This window comes from Lethenteron reissneri, chromosome 32, assembly GCF_015708825.2.
Source record: "Lethenteron reissneri isolate LAM-NWPU_2019-01 chromosome 32, ASM1570882v1, whole genome shotgun sequence".
Classification (NCBI taxonomy): domain Eukaryota; kingdom Metazoa; phylum Chordata; class Hyperoartia; order Petromyzontiformes; family Petromyzontidae; genus Lethenteron; species Lethenteron reissneri.
This window is the reverse complement of record NC_083810.1, coordinates 11,753,448-11,777,659: the sequence shown is the minus strand read 5'-3', so window position 1 is coordinate 11,777,659 and position 24,212 is coordinate 11,753,448. Positions and strand designations below refer to the sequence as shown.

The window sequence follows — 24,212 nt, the reverse complement described above, 5'->3', positions numbered from 1 at the left end:
TAGTCGACTGAGGCTTAGTGAAGCTTTACTGATCAATAAACGGCATTGATTATAATCATAATCATTAATACTCTTTGGTTCTTTCGGTAAAGCCACGTAGGTAGAAAAATAATAGATCACGACGTTTCGATCGCAACACAAGCAACCGTCATCAGGTGGGACAACCACAGCAAGAACAAAACTGCTGAAGTGGGCGAGAGAGATCTGCCTTGGCACGAGGTCATAATCATTAATAAATAATTTACAACTCCGATTTAAAGCTTTCGTGACAGCAGGGATTCATTTTCTTGGTTCTTTCGTCAAAGTCACGTAGAAGGGAAATAATAAAATAATAAAAATAAAACATAATAAAATAATTCTCACGACGTTTCGGCCACAACGCAAGCAGCCGTCCTCAGATGGAGAACAAGTCTGTCGAGAAGACAGAGTCTGAATGAGACTGTCTTCTCGACAGACCTGTTCTCCACCTGAGGACGGCTGCTTGCGTTGTGGCCGAAACGTCGCGAGAATTATTTTATTATGTTTTATTTTTATTACTTTATTATTTCCATCCTACGTGACTTTACCGAAAGAACCAAGAAGATGAACACGAAACATCGTCTCGAGGATGCCGTCGGTGCGAGCCGCAGCGACTGATTTACAGTTGCCATTAATTACAGCCTCGGCTAAGTGTCCCCTAATTGGATGCAGGAAACGTCAAATTAGTTAGTCGCGTGACAGTAAATGGGGAAAAACGCAAAACCCGTCAAAGGCTTTTCCGTCGGTTCTAGCGTCACCCTCCACGTCCTTGGTCCGCTGCTGGGTGTGTATGTTGCTTATCGCGAGACTGAAAACAACGTGCGACTTTGAACGCGATCCTAACTTAAATTAACGGTTAACAATAAACACAAATCTACTTCCAGATGTTGCTAGTTAGCAGCGTGACCTCGACGATCTGTGCACACGATTTCAGCTCGTTTAGCCCTTTAATGATGGATAAATGTGTAGCCTCAGAGAAGGGTTTCTCAAACTACAGCCCACCACCACGCCCCTACGTCTCTTCGTGCGCACCAATTGACTCCCTTTTCAAATTAAAATCCGTCGTCCCATGCTGTACGCGCCCGATGATTGCTAAACACGCCCCGCGCGACCTGCTGAAGCAATTAACGCTTTCTGCGTCACGTGGAACACATCTACACAAACAAAGACAGAGATCCCCCGTATAGCCTATAACAGTGTTGGGGCAAGTGCTGTTAGCGAGTAGCACCTATGAAGGTCGCCAAGGCGCACGAGAAGATGCATGACCAGCACCACGCCCGGCCGCCTTAGTCTCCCCATCGACAATGTTTAGACATCGCACCAAGTAGAGTACAGTACTCATTTCCTCTTGATATGCAAATTATTTTGTCAAGGCGCTATTCCCCCCTCCATCCCAGCTTAAATAGACGCTCCAAGCCTGGGGTGTGTCATTCAGACTGTCTTCTCGACAGACCTGTTCTCCACCTGAGGACGGCTGCCTGCGTTGTGGCCGAAACGTCGTGAGATTTATTTTATTATGTTTTATTTTTATTATTTTATGATTTCCATTCTACGTGACTTTACCGAAAGAACCAAGAAGATGCTACCACTTCGTGTCCTAAAGTTCATCGAGTCGCGCGCCGCGATAGCCACCCTCGCGATGTCATTTTGGAGACGCCGTGTTACAATAACAAAATAATAACAACTGTGGCCTAGTCAGAGGCCGGAGAGGTGGGAATAAACCTCGCTATGTGTTGTGAATAAGGATCATTGCCCGAAGCGTCGCCGCTTATATTAAATATAGATTTTTTTAAGGCCACAGTATTATTGACGAATGCGTTGGGTTGTGTATGTTGTTACGTGTGCTCGAAACCCACTGCTAACGCACAATCGCCACATAATGAGTTTTACTGTATTAAAATAACAGTCACGCGCTGCATTTGGAGTTATCTACAAATGAGATGTTTGTTAGTTTGCCTTGCGTTCTTACGTTAATTTCGTTTTCTCCAGCAAATTGCATAATCACCATCATCATCATGTGAATGTATGGTAAAAAAGTCTGCAATTGAATCGCACTACAATGTAATAAGCGATAAACTGCATTGGTTCGTGTACTGCATTGATGCAAATTAAAACACTTCTGACATGTGAATTTCCATATAGCGACATCCGTGTAACATCAACTCTCATCATCATCATGGTCAACATAAAACATAATACTCTGTTCAGTATATGAATCGTTTGTAGCTGTAGCATCGATACAAACGTTATGCAAAATAGAAACACGTTTATAGAATAGAATAACTAAATCTCTTTTTTTATCCTTCGGAAAAAGTCCAATTTGTAAGGGGCAGTCGATTGCATTGTCTCAACTCTGTCTTTTTATAAATCCACTGAAAACAACAACCAGAAGAACAACAAAACACTCTTCCAATGTTGACGATCATTCTAAATAATCACCATCATCATCACCATCACGTCATTATATACAACATTAAACAGGAGGCCAAATAACACTCGTCTATACCACGTTCGGGCACATAACGTAACATTACTACGACGCAGCACCACAGGTCTATCGAATCACCGCTCGAATATTATGATTATGATGATAATACCACGAGCAAGAATGCCGTGCAGTTACGAGAGGACCGACAAAGACGTACCGGCGGTGATTCCCCGTGCCCGTGCCGACGATGACGACGACGACTCAAGCGATGTTCAGTGCAAAGCTTTCAGTTTTGTTTTTGGGGTTTCTTAGGGTTTTTTTGGGTTGTTGTTGTTGTTGAACGGAGCGTTTTCTCAGCGTTCATCCAAGAGACGAGCTTGTCCCACGCGGTCATCGTCGTCATCGCCATCATCGTTTCAACTCCTGAGCCCACACGTGCTGCGGCCAGCCAGTCCGTCCACGCTTCTTCTCCGTCGAGCTCTTCTTGCCACTGGGTCGCTGATCGGAGGCGAGGACAACAACAACAACAACAAGACAACAACAACAACAACACGTGTCACACTTCACGGAAAGCGTTCCCCACCAGACAAAGATCCCCCCCGTATAGCCTTAACAGACTGTAGGGGCAAGTGCTGTTAGCGAGCACCTATTAAGGCCGCAACGGTACACGAGGGGTGGGGGGCCAGCACCACGCCCGACCGCCTTTGTCTCCCCAGTGGCGATGCTTACACACCGCACCAGGTACTCGTTTGAGACTGAGTCGACCTAGGGGAGGCCCGGGACCGGTTCAGATAATCGTCACTGGTGTTGGCCGTGAGCTGGAATCGAACCCGTGTTGCCGGGTTCATAGCGCAGCGCGCTAACCGCTACACTACCGCTCCCCACCAGACGCATACACACGCACACGCACGCACACGCACGCACACACATACACACGCACACTTCCTCCCCTTCCCACGCCCCCCATAATCCGTTTTGCTCCATCGACTTCATCGAAGCAAGCGGCTTCCGATCATCGCACCTCTTGATGAGCACGGTTGGGCTACGTACGGCGCGCGAAAGAACCCCAACGTGCATCCTCGCAGCAGCCGCTTTAGGATTAGCCATCGGACAAAGACGGCCACCACATCGCGCGCCTTCAGATGCGCTTCTACCGGCCGTCTGGAAAGCTCTTCCTTCTGATAGTAGGAATCCACTGGAGCCCTATGCACTTCTAAATCATCTCGATTGAAACTAATTGAATCATAACTGGATGTTGCGTTTAGCTTGTTACCCCCTCCCCCCCCCAGCATCTCCGATTAGCACGGTTGGATACGTACGGTGCGAAAGAAGTTCACACTGTACGTGGTGGCATAGGCTATCGAGCGCGATATCTGAACGGGGGTGTGTCTGAAAACACGCTTCGACAAACCGCACACACTCACATTGAGTGGGGAGACATTGATCCAGCAGTGGGTTGACAAATGGACTTTAACTTACTCTTTGGTTCTTTCGGTAAAGTCACGTAGTAGGTCGACATAAAATAAAACAAATCACGACGTTTCGATCGCAACACAACCACAGCAAGAAAACTGCTGTGGTTGTCTCACCTGATGAAGGTCCCTTGTGTCGCGATCGAAACGTCGTGATTTGTTTGAATTTTATGTCGACCTACGTGACTTTACCGAAAGAACCAAAAAGTATGGATTCCTGCAGTCACGAAAGCTTCAAATCAAGATCGTGCTTTAACTTATCACGTATAATTAGAATTGTTAAATCCCAGCTGTAAGCGAACAACTATTGGAGCAGTTACGGCACATCACGAGGTGGTGGTACTGTAACTCCGTACGCCCGGCCGCCTTTGTCTCCCCAAGTGCTCACGTTTTTAACACACCGCGCCAGGTACTCGTTTCGTGCTTTAAGAATGTAACTCGGACTCTTAGTTCTTTCGGTAAAGTCACGTAGGTAAAAAATGAAATGAAAATTAATAAAAATAAAAACAAGACGGAAGCTTGTGTTGCCTCCGAAACGTCGTGATTTTATTGTTTTTATTTTTTATAAATTTTAATTAATTTTTTTACCTACGTGACTTTACCGAAATAACTAAGAGTATGAATCCTTGCAGTCACGAAAGCTTCAAATCTAGAATGTAACTCGGCGCTGGATTCCTGACGCGTGTGCGTCAATCGTCGTGCCACCGCTCTTAAACACGCGAGCAGAGAGCGCAATTAGCGATAGAAAGCTGGCAATGATTATACCGATGCCACGGGTGCTAGTACTGCGTGTACGTGCATTGTGGGTGGCGTGGGGGTAAAGAGTCCACACGTTGATGTGTTACATCGCCTTTGCCAATCCCTGCTGGATGAATGACTACATTATTGTTCTGGTTTGGGGTAATCGGGTGGTTCGAGCGCTCGGCTGAAATGTTCCAAGTGGTCGACTCAGCCAATTCTCCATCGGCGGGGGGGGGGGGGGGGTCGGTAAATTTAGTACCAATTTTTGGCAGTCAGCTGCGGTTGTCTTATAAATAGAACTGGCCATAGGAATGTCGAGTTTCAGCCGCTGGCTCAAGGATGGCACCCGACATCAACAGGAAATGTGTAGTACGTCATGCATGCACGTATTTAAGGTTGTTCTCGTGTACACAGACGTGAGACACTCATGTACATACGCACAACTGCATACAATTGTTAACATAGTATAAATAAGTTAATTATTTAGGTAGCTTAGTGTATACATGTGTGTATATGTACGAACATATACATATATATGGGATCCCCCATATAGCCTTTAATGGACCATTGGAGCAAGTTCTGTTAGCGAGTGCTGATGTCCACTTATTGTACCGGGTACTCCGTTAATGGCTGAGTGGACCTAAATAAGGTCCAGGACCGGTCCAGACACTCGTCACTGATGTTAGCCGTGAGCGGATACCGAAATCGTTTCGCCAGGTTAGTTCGCGCAGCGTAGCGCTAACACAGGTAATAACTTACAAAGGCAAGGTCCCCCGTACAGGCTGTAACAAACTGTTGGGGCAAGTGCTGTTCGCGAGCACCTATGAAGGCCAGAACGGCACATGACGGGGTGGGTGGCTAGTACCACGCCCGGTCGCCTTTGTCTCCCTAGTGGCGATGTTTACTACACACCGCACCAGGTACTCATTTGAGGCTGAGTCGACATCGAGGAGGCCCAGGCTCGGTTCACACACACACATGCACACACACAGGCATTTGCAAACAAACATATATACACACCCACGCATACATTCATACACAATACAAAGACAAAGATTCCCCCCCCCCCGTATAGCCTTCACACAATGTTGGGGCAAGTGCAGTTAGCGAGTAGCACCTACGAAGGCTGGCACGGCACGACACGCGGACACATTATACGGTGTGCACACAACACACACAAAGGTGAACCCACGTAGACATACGCATAAAGACAACACACGCATACGCGCAAGCCAACACAAACCTGTCAACCCCTTACCAGTGCCCTCTAGCTTATTACAGACCAAGTGAGACCGTGTTGGTCACCCCGTGCCCCTTACACACCTCAACAAAGTTCATCCTTACAAAGCCCGCATTGAAACGGCTTACGCCGTATGGACCCGAAAACTTAGATTTTCTGTACAAGAATGCGAGTAACCGGTATGCGTTGAAAGATATGCCAACAATACCAAACAACAACATAATACAGGTTTTTGGGGTTAGATCGCGTAAATATAAAAATGTGTCGTTAAATCCGCCACCACCGACACAGCCAATTAATAAGGCGTGTTACGTGAACAGAACAAGCCACTTAATCACTAGTACAGCACACCGGTGTGTTGGAGAGCCAAGCCACAACATTTACAAGCCACAACATTTACAAGCCACAACAACAACAACCAGAGTGTATTGCGATCAGTTAAGGTATCGGCTGAAACAGCGTGCAGCCTTGGGGCGCATTTTACGCGGCCGATTCTCCATCGGCTGCTTCGTAGCACGTAGCGGCTCTTCCCGGGGCTCGATCGGCTGCCTGCGGCGGCGGAGGCCGACTTCGCTCCCCCGTCACACGGGGGACTCGAATAAGCAGCGAATGCTTTAGAAGGAGGGTGGGTGGGGGGGGGGGGTCTCTGTCATTGTGGTCACTGCGTAAGCGCTGTGCCCTTGACCCTGACGCACTGAGAGGTCTCTATCGGGGTGGGTGGATAGGTGGTGGTGGTGTTGGGTTTAGGGGGGGGGGAGGGATGGGGACGACCTTCGAGTGAATGGGCAGCGATGCTAGCAAAACAAAATGGAGCGGCAAATGAGAGAGGAGGCGTTTAACCCTTGCGCTGCGCTAGTCTTGCGAACGCGCACGCACGCAACACGCAGCTGCAGCTTGTGCCGCGGTCCGTTTCTTTTCACGAGCGGCGTTCGTCTGTCACGTGTTGTTAGTGTCGTGTTTGTCACTGTTTATGTAACAGCATCATCATCGTCATCATCGTCGTCATTATCAATCGCTGTTGTCAAACGGTGCACCACGATGAACTCGGGTCTCATCTTGCAATGTCGGCACGAGCGCACGCGCGCGCGCGGCCGTACGAAGTCGGCGTTTGTTTACGGAGTAGAGCAACGTTGGCACGAATGAGTGGCGTTAATGTGGAACTCATCGACGTCAGAATTAGCGTAAATAGTGTGTTGTGATATAATGCGATGCATGCGCTTTAACGTGGGAGCGCCATGCCCCCCTCCCCCCGAACTACGCGTTACGCGTCGTGAACGCGCAGATTATCTCGGACAAATGCACAACGCTTTGTCAATCTACAGCTCGATGGAAATCCTCTCCACGCCTTGTCGCTCATGGCGGGGAGGAGGAGGGGGTTGTTTTGACCATACTTCACCACGCTGGTCCGTGCGGAGTTGGTGCAGTGGGTGGGGGAGCAACACTCGGGACCAGTGGTACGAGACGACTCAACAATAGCGCAAGCGCGCTAACCACTGCGCCACCGCTCCACATTAATGGTGACTTACACTGTAGCGTATGTGCGTTTAAACTTCTTTCGCACCGTACGTAGTCGGCCGTGCTGATCGCAGGTGCGGGGAAATGTCAGCAGCTAGGGTTTGTTGTGCGTTTTGGTGAACTCTGCCAAGTTAATCGGGCATACATATTCAAATCACTCGGTGATCGGTTGTTGTTGTCGTGTATTTAAAAAGACATGAATTCGAACGACGGGGTGGAGCGGTGGTGCAGTGGTTAGCACAATCGGTAGCCGAGTTTTATTCCCGACCACGGCTAACATCAGCGGTGAGTGATATCAGAACCGGTCCTTGGGGTCTCTCCTTCATCAAGCTGCACTGACCAGCGTGGTGAAGTATGGCCGAAAAACAGCCCCTATCCCCTCTCTCCCCTGACTAATGCAGTGTGTGGAGCCTTCATTCCATCCAGCAGTAGATGATTTGAGTGGCAGCTAAATAATCCTCGTAGCGTGTGTGGTTGCAATACATGCACAGATATATTTCGCTGTACGCCATTTATACTTTAAATTGTGATGGTTGGGAAAAATAAAAAATTATTACTCAAGGTAAGTTATGTATGTCTGACCGTTATATGATTTGAGGCCTGTTTCAAAATCATCATTTTCCGAAAATACGTCAATGCATTTCACGACAGAACGCTTTGATCGATTACCTTAAAAATACAGTTAATAGATCTTTACACTTTTAGTAGCTAATTCTCATTATTGTTTGACTTTTTCCTTGGTGCGTATAGGTTACGTACACCAGGAGTTGCCGAAGCGTGCAAATATAGTTTGTATAGAATGTATACATGCTAAACATTTGAACAGTATTTCTACTTTTTGTACATTATGAGCAGAGAGAGTCCATTCGTAAATATATCATTAAAACTAAAATTACGGAACATTTATTTACGTGTCGATAAACAAAAATCCTCCCCGAGTCTCAAGACTCCGATTTCAGGAGGGTCCTGCATTTACAACGTTTGGCCAATTGCATTGTAATGATCTACGCCGTATTCTCAGAGTTCAAAATAAGCAAATATTTTGTATCCCTACATTTACAAAAACGTCGGAGGTTCGTCTTATAATTTGTGTGCGGAGCGGTAGTGTAGCAGTTAGCATGCACTGCGCTACGATCCCCGCCACCCGAGTTCGATTCCCGCTCACGGCCAACACCAGTGGCGATTATCAGAACCGGTCCTGGGCCTCCCTTAGGTCGACTCAGCATACAATGAGTACCTGGTGCGGTGTGTAAACATCGCCACTGGGGAGACAAAGGCGGCCGGGCGTGGTGCTGGCCACCCACCCTTTCGTGTGCCGTGCCGGCCCGCATAAGTGCTCGCTAACAGCACTTGACCCAACAGTCTGCTAAGCCTATACGGGGGATCTTTGTCTCTGTGTGAAAACAGATTCGAATACATTTATTGACACCGCGCAAAGGCGTCTTGGGGTGCGTCTTAATTTTCCGGAGCGTCTTATAATCCACAAAATTACGGCAAATGATCAAGTGATAAGATATACAGATTGGGAGGGGGGAAGGGAGTTAATTTGACGCTCATACAACATATCCATGGACTCGTGCACAGGACTATTGTTACGTGCAAGGGTGTCGAGAAGGAGTGCGTGGACATGCCTTCAGTTGTTCATGCGTTATCGGGACTACTTGGACAGATGGCCTCTTCTACGAAGAGGTCGGGGGGGAGGAGGACGAGAGGGGAAACAAACAGAAATGCAAAGTCAAACAACGACACAAAGTACACTTAGTCACGCTTAGCATCGACACGCGTGTAGGGGACTAAGTGAAAAGGTAAAAGATGATGAACTGCACGTCGTTCCATTGCTGTTTAACGCGCGTTATAAAATCAGAATGAACTTTTATGAATATAGCGGCAGCATCGGGTGTTCCAAGATCAACGATGACAGTTTACTTCTATGTTTCTGCACAATTAGCGTTGCATTCATCTACGTGTCATACAATTGCACGTTCATCTCTGTAATATGTAAACATAAACTCGACACGCTCTTCGACAACACTGCCTTAAGATTGAACACATTTGTTGACGAGTTTGTAACAAATTATGCTTCTGCACCACCGCCAACGCAGCATCATCATCACCACGTAATTTCTGTTGTACGTTTGATGATGATGAAGACCATAATGATGAAATCAACTCGTTTGTGGGGTGCTAGACGGATTCTTATATCGCAGAATCGCGAGGGGAGGTGGTGGCGGCGGATTGGCGAGGCCTTCATCCAGCAGCGGACAGACCATGGCTGGTGATGATTTTGAAGACGATTATTACGGTGATGATGATGAATGTGCATGACGTGTGTGAACTCGCGCTTGTGGGTGCAACACATCAAAAGTCTAACTTTAAACTGAAATGTAAACACCGTTGGCACATATGTATACACTATACATCTTCATATTTTCGCACCACTGAAACTTTTCAAGGTATAGTCAATGCGTGTGCCTCTATAAGCTCAGCGAGCCGACGCGGAGAAGAGCCTGCAAAATACTATTAGTTTTTTCGGTAAAGTCACGTAGGTAAAAAAATGAAATTAAAATTAATAAAAAATAAAATAATAAAAATCACGACGTTTCGGAGGCAGCACAAGTCTCCGTCATCAGGTGGGACTTTTACAGCCAGATTTGCTGAATTAATTTTTATTTCATTTTTTTACCTACGTGACTTTATCGAAAAAAAACGAGAGTATGAATCCTTGCAGTCACGAAAGCTTCAAATCTATCCTGCAGAATGTTCCCTTTTTATTTGTGACTACAACTCGTGCGGCAGGGAGGGCATTTAAATTCCGGGGGCATGTCCAATGCATCCTTCGCACGCGGCGAAAGTGACAGCCGAACTGTGACTCATGGCCCTAAACCCGGCGACGCAATCCGCAATCCCTAACTCCCACCGTGGTACATATTCACGGAATGGAGGATCTATCAGGTTTTGAAAGAACACCTCCGAGTAGTGGTTCGCTCTGGTTCTCTCGCTCTCTCTCTCTCTATCAACACGTGCATGACACCGATGAGTCTTATCAAGTCGCATTCTTCTGGTGGTTGTCACGTGAGCCTTGTGCAAGGTCCGCACCGCTGCTGACTCAATGGTAAAAATATGTCCACTAACCACCCTTTACACACTCCCCCCCCCTAAAAAAAAATCTGTACAAATTGCACTGATTTATCACATTTTTTCCCACCACCACACACCCCCACTCCCCAAATAAGGGGATGCACTGTACTACGGAGCAATATTTCACGTTTGAGGCAAAATAATTCATCTGGAGAAATATCCTCAGGGTTCATGAGTGCGCGCTCTGTCCACGTGTCTCCCTGCGTGCGTATGCATTCCTATCCTCGTTCATACTCGGCGCCAACCGATAGGACACACACGTACACACAAGCGCAATCGAGAATGTGTTGTTTGATTACAATAAAGATAAAATGTTGGCACACATCCTGGATAATAATTGGCCTGGCGTTTGCCCAAAAAGCCGCTGGATTGCTTCCTTTCAGTGAAACATTTTCACTCTTCCCGCAGCTGAAGCACAGATTGATATCAAGTTCTAAGTATACAGTGAGGTCCGTGCGAGTGTGTATACGCTACAAGCTTCTTTAAACAAAGTCCCATAGTTCAAGTTCGTGCGTTCGGTTGTGCGGCTGGACACAATGTGCTTTTTTATAATTACGTGATTTTTGTTGTTGCGCTGTTTGGAACTATGTTGGAAATACAAACGTGACGTGATCGCTTTCTGTGTCTGCCCTGCAGAAGGGCCATTGCTCGAAACGTCGAACTGGTCTATATTACTATGGAGACGGTGTTGACGGCGAACCGTATATCCGAGTGGTCTAACGTGTGCTTACGCACCACTTCTAAACGCAGCCTTTCATTATTGTTTAAAAGCATCAAACTTCAAGATATATATATTTTTGGGGGGAGGGTTGATTACCCACCGCTGAATACGCCCAACAAACTAACCACAGTCGTAGGTGTACAGAGACACTGACCGCTTGCGGCGTTCTATGATGTAACCAGCTCTCTGTCCCCAGTGCTGATGTAAATCGAGTTCTATGTACCCCCTCTTCGACTATGTACCCAGTTCCAGTTCTGTTACGTACCCAATTCTTTCCGCCCAGTCACATGATGTACCCTGTTCTATTATCGCTGCAGTGCTATTCATGCAACCCAGTTCTATTACGTAAACACAGGTCTGTGCTCCCTCTTCGATACAGCCAGCTGTACGCTCGCATGCCTGCGCCGATAGTTGCTTGTTACACACAGATGTATGCGCTCAGTGCCATGCAGCGAGTTCAAATCTTCCACTTCTACCGAGTCCCGTTTCCCGTGCCGCGTGCCCAGCGCCTGCGCTACTCCCGCCCGTGCGTGCGCCCGTACCGTTCCGTCGACGGCGCGCTCCGACCGGCCATCGCTGTCCGCCAGATCGGCCCTGAATCCGGACGTCGTCTCTCCACCACTGTCGCCCTTATCCAGGACGTCCATCAGGTAGGAGATGTAGCTGGTGGCGAGGCGCAGCGTCTTGATCTTGGACAGCTTCGTGTCCACGGGCACGTTGGGAATGTGTCCGCGCAGCTCCGCAAACGCGCTGTTGATGCTCTGGGTGCGGCGCCGCTCCTTGCGCGGAGGCTGCGGCTGCCCCGGTGGTCCCACCCCGGCCGAGTGGGGCCGTAGCCTCCGGCCGCACGCCCTCTCCCCGAGCCCCCGCAGGGCCCCGCAATACGCGGCGGCCGCGGCAGCAGCGGCGGCAGCGGCGGTGGCCGTGGTGGCGACCGCACCGCCGTTGATGGCTCCTCCGCCCCCGACCCCTCCTCCGACTCCCGCGGCAACTCCGACTCCTCCACCGCCCCCGCCGCCACCGCCGCCGCCTCCGTGCACGGCGGCCGCCTCGGAGACCTGCATCGACCCCGGACCCCGGAGTACTCCGCCGGGGTAGCTGGCGGCGGTGAGCCCGTTGTAGTGGCACGGCACGCTGGCGTAGTCCGCTGCCATATCCGCCGCGCCCCCGAGCACCCAGCCGCGGAGGTAGAGGCTCTCGTCGTGATGATGATGGTGGTGGTGGTGGCGGCGACCGGCGGCCGCCACGCAAGGGTAGAGGTCGTACATGACCGGGTGGTGGTGAGGGTAGCCACCCACCAGACTCATGCTGCGGCGGTCACAAACCACGCGGACGACACGCGGCCGAGCTTAGCCAAGCCGCCGATTCCTTCGCGTTCCTACTGCTCCGCTTCTCCCACCACTCACGCCCCCAACCCCCCACCTCTCTCTCGCTCGCTCGCTCTCTCTCTTCGCTCGGGATGCGATGAACGAGCAAGAAGCACGAGCGAGGCGGAGAGAGTCGGACGCGTAGATCATAAACGAGAGCGCCGATTGCGCAGGGCGGACTGGGTGGCACGTGTTCGCGGACACATGCTCGGTTGACTTTCTGCCGCGGGAAGAGGCGCTCGGATAGAAATCATAAAAATCGCCGTCTCGGTCGCATCGACGGCCACGGAGCGCTGCGTTCTCTCCGATGGAAGCCAACAATGTCCATGACGTTTGGGAATTTATACAAATGACCGTGCTGCTATGTTGTAGGCGGAGGGTGGTCGAGATGGGAGGAGAGGAGGAGGGGAATGCAGAGGCACGCGATTGTGCGTACGCTCATTTCACGCAATCATCCGGCCAATCGGAAGCGGCAGTTCAACTTGGGAGTATATCCCGCCAGCCAAAGTTCAAGCGAATCGTTATTTACGTCCGTGCGATGTCCGTACACACGTTTGTTTTGACAGTGCGTTATCGTGTGGTTCCGCAGGCGCGTGTGAAGTTTGCGCTGTGTTATAACGTGTGTCATCGCTACTATCGTCATAGTTATGAGCATGGTATACATCATCATTAGCATCATCATCATCACGTTGCTCACGATCGTTATCATCGCGATCTTTGTCTGCCAAGAAATGCGTAACTTTTACGGAAAATAGTGGGTTTTAGTAGTTTCTGTTAATCCAACTTGAAATAATTGGATCGGGAAGGTTTCTTTTTTCTCTCTGTGCAGCATCCAGCAATAGTTGTGAATTACAAAGTTAAACCGTTGCGTTTGCGTTTTGTTGTTATTTTTGTTTTAGAAAATCAACGACCAGTTTCGTAACGAATAGAAATCACAAACGTGTATCGCTTTGTCCTAAATATCTGCTAATTTACACCGACGAATACGATATCAGGACCAGGGTCAGACGGCCGTTCCCACTGCACGCGTTGTCTTATTATAGTCCGCCCGATGTCAATCCACTGCTGGATGAAAAGGATCTTCATCTCACGCCGTGTTGGTCGTGACGGTTGTTTGACCATACTTCACCACGCCGGTGAGTGCGGGCTAGTAAAAGCCACGTCTCCTAAATACAATTGTATTAGTCTATATTGATGTTTAGAGTCTGTAAGAGAGCACACTTAACTCATAACGCGTCTTGAAACCATTTCGAAGGCAAATCTTATCTCAGACACGCACGCTCGTAACCGAGAGCAGTGGTTCTTCACCTTAACTGCAAAGTTAATCAATACATAGGGTTTGATAAAAACACACAACAAAGTAGTTGTAACTTACCTGCCCCGTGCTTAATTTGTCTTTTCGATGATTTACCTTCTAAAAAAAATCTGCCCATATCTCGCACCCCAGGTTAAGAACCACTGCTCCAGAAGGACGACTACAAGGGTGACATTTGTTTACACGTTCAGTCGACTCCATACTCCTATTACGCATTACGGATTTTTTGAATGTGAACCAGGCTCCCGAAATATTCAGCCCGGAGAGTTTGACCGCTGTCACACGAACAGGGACAATGGGGTGTCCGTCCTTCAACTTCTACAATCGCTTTACGCTTCGCGAAAAACACACCGACTAATATACGAGCACCCATCATCGGTGGACCGAGTAATTCGCCTGCCATGCATTGTGACGCCGAGGTCGATGGACGCGGTCACGCTTCGTGCACAATGCCAGCTTCGTATTGAGCGTCCCATTTCAAAGCCTACGAACAATAGCATCGCCTGCTTGCAGCGCGCGTCTGGTAAACCGATTGGTCAAACGAACAGACGCATCAAACTCGATTTGAAGCTTTCGCGACTGCGGGAATTGCTCGTTGGTTCTTTCGGTAAAGTCACGTAGAAAATACAATATAATTAAATAATAGAATACGACGTTTCGATTGCAGCACACGCAGTCGTTATCAGGTAAAACTAAATTCTAGAGAGAGACCAAACACAGACACGGAGACACACACAGAGAGAGACACAACATAGACACACAGAGACACACAGAGAGAGACGCACAACATAGACACACAGAGACACACAGAGAGAGAGACACACACACAGTGACAGAGAGAGAGAGAGACCCACAGCATAGACCCACACAGAGAGAGACGCACGACATATAGACACACAGAGAGAGAGAGACACACAAAATATAGACACACAGAGAGAGAGACACACAACATATAGACACACAGAGAGAGACACACAACATAGACACACAGAGACAGAGCGAGACACACACACAACAGACACACAGAGAGACACAGAGACAGAGACACACAACACAGACACACAGACACAAAGAGAGAAACACAACATAGACACGCACACAAACGCATCCTACAGGTTATAGACCACGGCGCGTGCTTTCGCTGACCACTTTCCGCACTAACTCTATCCGCGACGTCACGCGTAGGTTTCGTCGGTGCCAGCCAGGGTTGTCATCACAAGAGGCGGAGGCAGGGCCGCGGGCGAGTGAAGTTACGGCGATTGTGTGGCACGTCTCTGGACGAGGTGGCACGGGTGCTCAAGTAAAAGCGGCGGCGTGCAAAGCGTCCCCGGGGTCCATTCGTGACGATCGGGAAACTTCGACGCATGCGGCTTTTTTTTTAACGCAGCAACCGCAGCCGGAGACGGATGCGCGTGTACATTCGGTGGTGCTGGTGGTGGTGGTGCAGTCTTGAGATTGACTTTGATTTGTCTGCAGGCTGATGGAACGCCTTCACGCCCCAAAGCCGTAAGTATGCATGTATGTCTTCTTGGTTCTTTCGGTAAAGTCACGTAGAAGGGAAATAATACAATAATAATAAAATACAATAATAATAAAATACAATTCTCACGACGTTTCGGCCACAATGCAAGCAGCCGTCCTCATGTGAAGAACAGGTTCTGTCGGAAAGACAGCTGTCTAAATGAACACCACCAGGCTTGGCAGCGTTATTTAAAGCTGGGTTATGCATGTATATATGTACGTACCTGTGCGTGCGTGTGTGTATACGGGAGCGGTGGTGCAGCGGTTAGCGCCCTGCGCCATGAACCCCAGCGGCCAGAGTTCGATTCCCGCTCACGGCCAACATCAGTGACGATTGTCTGAACCGGTCCTGGGCCTCCCCTAGGTCGACTCGGACTCAAATGAGTACCTGGTGCGGTGTGTAACATCGCCACTAGGGAGACAAAGGCGGTCGGGCGTGGTGTTGACCACCCACACCCTCGTGTGCCGTGCCGGCCTTCATAGGTGCTACTCGCAAACAGCACTTGTCCCAACAGTTTGTTAAGGCTATACGGGGGGGGTCTTTATCTATACCTTCCGGGTAACCCACGCCTGTATTTATACGTCCCTACTAAAGTGATACATTATATCCCTATAAATGTATCTCAATACAATATACGCAATTAGATTGTTGAACACTCTCTCACCTCTGTAAGATACGGAGCCCATCGACTTTCCAATATTCAATCAGCCGTTGTTATAAATCAGTGGGATATCTATATACGATCACAGTGTGTGTATAGTATACGTTTTTTAACAACACTAACTTAAATCATAAAAACAACCACTATGACAATAATTATATATTCGGCGACGTTTTGGACAATGACCCTTCATGGGACGTAAATGGTTCATGTTCGTACGTGGTTTATATGCTATGAATAAGGATTGACCATTTATTTGGTCGACACTTTAAGGCAGTGCTTTGGTGCGTGTTTAGTTATTTTCTGTTAATTGTGCATCTTTGTGTATATTTATATGCACTGGCTCTGATTATAATACGAGAGAGTGGACTGAATGCACGCACGGATTCCCGCAGTTAACTGTCTTACATAAGACACATCTTTTGATTTAAAGCTTTCGTGACTGCAGGGATTCATATGATTGGTTCTTTCGGTAATAATAAATAATAGAAATATTTATATTCCCTTCTACGTGACTTTACCGAAAGAACCAAGAATATAAGACACATCGTTCACACATACATATATAAAACTATAAACAATTTTTTCTATTTCACCAGGTAAGTCTCGGTGATCGATAAAGCTCTTTTTCAGAAACGACGTGAACACAAATACGAGCTCAACGAAGTTGCCAATCGTGTGGAAATGTATAGCATCCAGAGATACTCTAAACGCACGTTTTTAACGTGGAGGGAAAACCCGGAGAAAGATTCACGCGACCAAGGGGAGAGAGACACACAAACTCCAAATATACAGCAGGCGTCAGGGTCGTGATCGAACCCACGACCTCCTGTATACCAGGCGAGGTTGTTAGCATCTCCTAGCCACCCGTAGACAAAGCAGCAACTGGCTATAGAGGTGACACAACACCACGCACTAACTGATATTGTGTTTCGATTTAAAGCTTTCGTGACTGCAGGGATTCATCTTCTTGGTTCTTTCGGTAAAGTCACGTAGAATGGAAATAATAAAATAATAATAAAAACATAATAAAATAATGATAATAAATAAAATAAAGTGATCTTTATTTTATTTTATTTTTATTAATTTTGATGTTTTACCTACGTGACTTTACCGAAAAAACCTAAGAATATAATAAAATAATTCTCACGACGGCTTCTTGCGTTGTGGCCGAAACGTCGTGAGAATTATTTAATTATGTTTTATTTTTATTATTTTATTGTTTCCATTCTACGTGACTTTACCGAAAGAACCAAGAAGATGATGTTGTGTTGCATACCTTTGTATTCGAGTAGTAAAGGAAACATACGTCCTTTAATTTTTTTTTCTTCCAATAATTATCACATCGGTTCTTTCTTTTAGCAGGTTTCTCTGTAAACGTCCCAGGTACAGAGAGAACGTCATCCGACAACGCCATTCTGGGGCCTATTCGCTGCGCATGCAGCTCGTCTTCAATCAGACGCTCCGGCTTACCTACCTTGCCCAGCGGTTGAGTGTGGGGGGAAAAATAGAACCGGAACAAAAGCGGACCGCACGTGGGCTCTGAAACGAGGACGCCCCTACGCTCAATCCGGCACTGCTCACGGATCATCAGCAACAGAATCTGATGAGCTATGAAGCTCTTTTACACGGGGTTAGAAGGTTACAACAACAAATGTAAGAAAAACACGACCTCCCTTCCTCCCTCAACATCGTAAATATTGATGAAAAAAAATATATCTCGATGCAGAAAATTAGTGCTGGATACAGAAGCCACATTTGCAAATGCGATTTGTAACTTTGATCCTTACCACCCGTGTATTGTTAGCCTGATGGGTTGCCGGCTTCGGAAGTCATTCGCATTTTTTTCCAGAACAATCCTCTCACTTTGCTTCATTTGTTTATGCCCTTTTTATATTGCTAGTAGTGCTGTTAGTTGCTGACCGATTTGCTTCATAATAATTCGGACCTGCGTTCAGCAGCAACTGCGATATGAAAAGTTATTAGGAATCGTGTATCATGCACACTTTTCGTGGCCAATTGTTTGAACCAATTACCTGATGATTCACATAACCGCTTGTCGAACACAATTAATTATATATATACATAGATAAACGATGTATTCCTACAACGTAATCCATTTTTTAAATAGGCTAAATTGTGTATATTTTAAACTGGTTGCCTTCCAGGCTAACTTTGCATAAAACCCAATTCAAACGCCATTGCCTAAAACGTCAGCCCACTACCGTATAGAGTTAGAAACAGTCCAACCTCGATTATCCGGGATAATGGGTTGAGGGGAAGGGTGGGTATTGGCTAGGATAACACAAAAAACACAAGGCATTTAAGTGGAAGTACAGGAAACGTGCTCCTTGATTACCCATCTAACATGGGAGGGGTGAACACGTACAAATGAATGCGCCGTTTCTTTTCGTCGTTTCTTCAAGCGATCACTTCACTCGCCCACATACTCGTGGTCACGTGGACACCGAGTTGCTGACCCTCGACGAGTGAAGAGCAGCGAGCAATTAAAACTCGCGCACACTTATCGATTATCCTGTTTAGCAATAGATTATCCAGTTTAGCAATTGATTATTCAGTTTAGCAATTAAACTGGCGCACACTGACATTATCCAGTTTAGCAATCAAACTGGTACACACTTATAGATTATCCAGTTTAGCAATTAAACTGCCACACACTAATAGATCATACAGTTTAGCAATTAAACTGCCACACACTGAGAGATAACCCAGCGTATTAATTAAACAAGGGCACACTTATAATCGATTATCTATCATCGCGTGCGTCATCCGTAACCAGGATTTAATCGTAACCCGGATAATGCACGCACGGATGATCAGGAGTTAACGATGTTTTGCTGTTAAAAGGCCGTGCTGATTGCGAGTGTCGGTGGACTTTTATTTGCTTCATGCTTGAGTCCGTTCCTCAACAAAGCAACAACAAAAACAACAACAGTCCAGCATAGATGATTTATTTTCGCGTATTAATGGTTTAATGTAGAATATGCCCTTGCATTTAAAATATAATCTTCCACATATCGTGTTTAAATGAAACTGATTTCGCTTGTAACGTTTGCAATCGTATTCTCTACGTATACACGTTAGGTGAGTATTTTAAAATAAGAAATATCTTACCATGCGTAATTATTTCACGTCAAATCACTGATCTAGCACGCAAGGTAACACAATAGAACACTGCCCCCAAACAAACTTTATTTCATCCTTTTTTAAAGGGGGGGAACACCCTACAAAGTAGCTGTTCTGTGCACGTAACACTTTGTACTGGCGTATAAAACCCTTTGTCAACCCACTACTGGACAAAGGCCACTCTACGCAGCGTCGGTCACGGGGATTGTTTGACCATACTTTACCACAGTGGTCAGTGCCGGTTGATGAAGGAGGACCGCACCATGGCCGCGTGAGATCTCACTCGCTGCTGATGTGAGCCGTGGCCCTTGATTGGAATCGAACTCGGACAGAATGACAGCTACGCTCAACCCAACAAAAGCGGTATGCACATTTAACAATTTAAATACAGTATAGGAAATAAACTAACAAATAGCCATTGAATATTTCGATTTAAAGCTTTCGTGACTGCAGGGATTCATCTTCTTGGTTCTTTCGGTAAAGTCACGTAGAAGGGAAATAAAAAAATAATAAAATTAAACATAATAAATAGGAAAACATAATAAAATAGAATTATTTTATTATGTTTTATTTTTATTATTTTATTATTTCCCTTCTTACGTGACTTTACCGAAAGAACCAAGAAGAGTCATTGAATATGTCTAAAAAAAACAATTCACATCATTGTGGTTAGAATGTTACACAAAGTATCCCTCTGATTTCACAGAGGGCCTACACAGACGAAGGCGTTCATTAGATTTGTTTGCAAGAGTGTTTTAACCAAATCAACAACATCATCCTATGTTTTTTAACATCATAGTTTGCTGAGCCACAGACCCCCGAGCCAACAGGCAACCAACATCACTGACGACTAACGTGCTTTAATATAGTTACGGAATTCCTTTAATTTAGCGAGGTTATACCACCTTTGGGGGGAAAAAAACAAAAACGGGAGTGAATTCCCAAAACGTGAATGAACAGGTTCGAATGAAGAAGAATCAGCATGGCACTTTTTTTTAATCCGCAAATTATTGTGAATACACGGAACAGTGAGTCTGGTAAATCGAGTCCTCATCACGGGAGGAGGAGGGGAGGAGTGATGTCAGTGGCATCAGTAAACGTTGCGATAGACGAAGCGATAAGGAGGCGGTCGTGCGAGTGGCCGGCGTGAATCGGTGAGTTCTGTCCGGAGCATCGATCAATGAGACTGCTTTACGATGCAGGTAAGTAAGGAACTGGGCTTCAGTCACCCGCAACAATGTTCCAACTTGGGCCTGAATATGCGCCTCGTATGGTCGTCGTATTCATTGTTGAGAGTTCGAAAAGGGCTTTGGCACTGAACTAAAATAAAAGAACCCCCACACATGATAATTGGTTCTTTACCCTTCTATCTGGCAACAAAACTGACACCTTTTTGCAAGGAGTCATGTTTGCATAGACCGCAATACCTGCAGTCATAATACAAACAAAAGAACATAACTCTGATAATGTGCACTGTCCTTGAAGTTGATTGGTCCACACCCGAGACAGCTTTCCTTCGAGCCTAGTCTCATATGGGTTGGACCAGATGACGCCAAAAGGCGCACAACTCAAGGACAATGCACCATCAGAGTATGAGAGCTCGGGGCAAGCATCTACACTAACCCCCACACATGTTCAATGTCTCCTTAGCTAGATTTGTAACATAGCGATGCTATGAAGGGCGCATGAGAACGTTGGGCCAAGCAGATGAATCCTTTCACGAAAGCAAATAAAGTAATTGTTAAATGCAATTACAGGAACTGTGGAATTGCCAGCCTTACCTGGTATTTTCATTTATAGGACGATTACAGTTTACCATGGCCAGGTTTTTGGCACCCCAATCAAGAAAACGGTTCTCAAATGAATGGTGATTAATTCTAGATTTGAAGTTTTCGTGACTGCAAGGGTCCATACATTTTTTTCGGTAAAGTCACGTAGGTAAAAAATAAAATAAAAATCAATTAAAGCACGACGTTTCGGAGGCAATGCAAGCTTCCGTCTTCAGGTGGCACAGCAAAATTACCGTATCAAGTGATACAGTCATTTTGCTGAAACGTCGTGATTTAATTTATTTTAATTTTATTTTTTACCTACGTGACTTTACCGAAAGAACCAAAGAGTATGAATGGTGATTTACTGTGAACTATCTGCTCGTGCGGCAGCTAAATGTCTATTACTAAATGTGTCTAACTTTTAGCGCATGCTAAATTACTTTTGTAAAAGTTTTGCTGGCTGGCTGACTGACGCGTCCAAAGGAAATACGTGTTGCTACGTATACCACTAATAATACTAATGACAAATAACCCTTTGTCAATCCACTGTTGGACAGAAGCCTCCTTCGAAGATAGACTGTCGTTAAAGCCTGCCAGCTGTCTTCTAAGTGACGTTAATGACCCTGTAATGTTCCTCGCGAGGAAGGGTGGGTGGGTAATTGCATTCCGGTGGAAATCCTCACATCCCGAACTTTCAAAATGATTTTCTTCCTCTCTCAAATAGTAATAATATATTCTAACTTAGCTTTGTAACTTCCACGTTTATGCAAATTAGATATTTGTTTGAATTAGATGCCAGCTTATTAAATAAAACCAAATACGTGCATGAACCAATCAAGTAATGTGTGGTTAGCATGCCCCTTTATGCATGCTCAATTGATTATACTAACTCGTATGCTTCCGTCGAACATAGCTATATCTTTGTGAGACGAGTCAACATTCATCGTCGAGTTAAATCAAGCAATGGGTATGAGCATGCTTTGACCCTCCTTGATATACTCTTTGGTTATTTCGCTAAAGTCACGTAGGTATAAACATAAAATAAATCACGACGTTTCGGGCGCAACACAAGCGTCCGTCATCAGGTGGGAAAGCATGGCCTGCTGCTGATGCAGACTGTTTTAAAGGTTTGAAATTGGTGTAGCCCAAGGGTTATAAAGGAGTGGCTGGGTCTAGTGATATATTCTGTATTTAAATAAAAATTTCAACCCACTGCTGTATGAAGGCATCCCTCTGCCGTGTCGATCATTTGGGGTTGTTGAAGGATGATACTTCATCACGACATTCGGTCGGTCAGTGTGAAGTTGGTGGAGGGAATGCCTCCAAGACTGCCTCTCACATCATTCTCCACTGATGTTAGCCGTGTCGCCGGGTTCATCGTGCAGTGTGCGAACCACCGCGCCACCGCTCCCCTCCCCCCCATGTATTTCATGAAGTTATATAATTTTTACAAGTAGCCAATGGGATACAAAACAATCAACTGGAACTAAACGATGTCAGAGATGCATATACGTTTAAGTGGCTGGAGCGGTGGTACAGCAGTTAGCGCATCGCGCAATTAACCCGGCGACCTGAGCTCCACTCCCGGCTATGAATACTAACCGGTGTGGCGAAGTATGGTCAACACCCCCCCCCCCAATCTCACCCTCCCCATCTCACCCCCTCCCATGACCGACATGGCGTGGGGAGACCTTCATCCAGCAGTGGATTGACAAAAAAAGGTTCGTAAAAATTAAGTGAAATAAAATATACACATACCTAATGTATGCAATGTTACATAAACCGTGATGTGATTTGTGAATGAGTTAAAGCCCGCTCCTCCCTCCCCCCATTAAATTACCGCACAACATTTATGTTGCAAAATGAGGTCACCATTAGAATGTCGGTTATAAATACGTGGTGACACAATGCTGACTTGTGGTTTTTTTAAATAAATAGTTTGCTAAGAGGCGCTGCGAATGGGGTAAACATGCAACCACAATCTATTGTTTTTTTCACGATAGATAATGAACTTCTGACGGCCTGAGTGGCTATCTGGTTGCTTGGTTAACAAAATACGATAAGGATGTCTTCAAAAGTGTTGTTTTTAATTCCACGCAAAGAACGGGCACCACCACAATGAGCAACAGCAGGAATCGCACGCAAGTCGCCTGCACCAGAGGTCGCAAACTGGTTTTGATTCCTTACCCGTACCCGTACCCGGCCGCACCAGGGTCGCAAATGGGTACCCGGCCGGATACGGGTACTCGTTCCCTACCTGTACCCTACCCGAAATGAGTGACAAACGGTTACTCACCAGTGACTCACGGCCTACCCGTACCCATACCCGGCCGCACCAGGGTCGCAAACGGGTACCCGTACCCGGCCGGGCACGGGTAGCCGGCTATCGGGTAGGGTACGGGTATCGGGTACCCGGTTGCGACCTCTGGCCTGCACACAATGCCACTCGCTCGCTGTGAGCCAAACGAATACTCAACCAAACCAAGCCGACCGCATGAGTCCATCAAGTGAGCCTCAGTTTTTCTGACACGAAGCGCTGTCTCAATAGCCAAGGATATAGCGTGCGCAAAGTTATTGCGTGTACGACTTATTTTTTTTTATAAAGAAAGATGCGGTTAAACAACGATTCTTTGACCCGCATATTGCATGTATGTATACTATACCATAGACGTATTCAAATACTACTAAACAATTGATGTACAAATGTCCAGTGTAGTACTGTATTGTACAAGCTATTGTTAATTAATGCAGCATCGGGCTATTGCAGGCAATTCACTTCGTTCAATTGCCAGCCACGGATCACATCGGAGGTGAACGATATCTGAACCAGTCCTGTGCACTCTTTCTCCTTAACAAAAACGCACCGATCAGCGTGGTGAAGTATGGTCAATGAACCCCCCCACCCCCATGACCAAAACAGCGTAGTTTGAGGCTGTCATCCAACAGTGGCTTGATAAAGGAGCTGTAAAACGAATGATTCAGCCCATCATTCCTGTCTAGAACCCGACAATGGCTGTGATGAGGGTCAACTGGGCCTTGTCACAGGAACGTGGAATTGACTGGCATTACTGGTCGAGGGTCGCAATTGCCCCAGAGTAATTTTTGAGTAAAGTTACCTCGGTTACAATGACAGCTACCTCTGTACGACTCGAGTC

At 46.6% G+C, this 24,212-nt stretch overlaps 2 protein-coding genes across 3 annotated transcripts in view; one reads left to right on the top strand and one right to left on the bottom strand.

Annotated features, from left to right (window-relative positions):
• Nucleotides 1-24,212, top strand: part of LOC133350037 (trafficking protein particle complex subunit 2-like) — a 112,675-nt gene that overhangs the window by 51,345 nt on the left and 37,118 nt on the right. The gene's annotated exons all lie outside the window — the stretch shown is intronic.
• Nucleotides 547-13,022, bottom strand: LOC133350034 (heart- and neural crest derivatives-expressed protein 2-like). Of its 2 annotated transcripts, XM_061563993.1 has the most exons (3): nt 11,816-13,021; nt 9,046-9,093; nt 547-2,944 (listed from the first exon to the last, which is right to left on the bottom strand). In XM_061563993.1, the coding sequence occupies exons 1-3, from the start codon at nt 12,578-12,580 to the stop codon at nt 2,855-2,857; spliced, it is 903 nt and encodes a 300-aa protein (XP_061419977.1). In that variant the 5' UTR covers nt 12,581-13,021; the 3' UTR covers nt 547-2,854. The 2 variants fall into 2 exon arrangements, with proteins under 2 accessions (XP_061419977.1, XP_061419978.1); XM_061563994.1 differs by lacking the exon at nt 9,046-9,093 and having other exon boundaries at nt 11,816-13,022.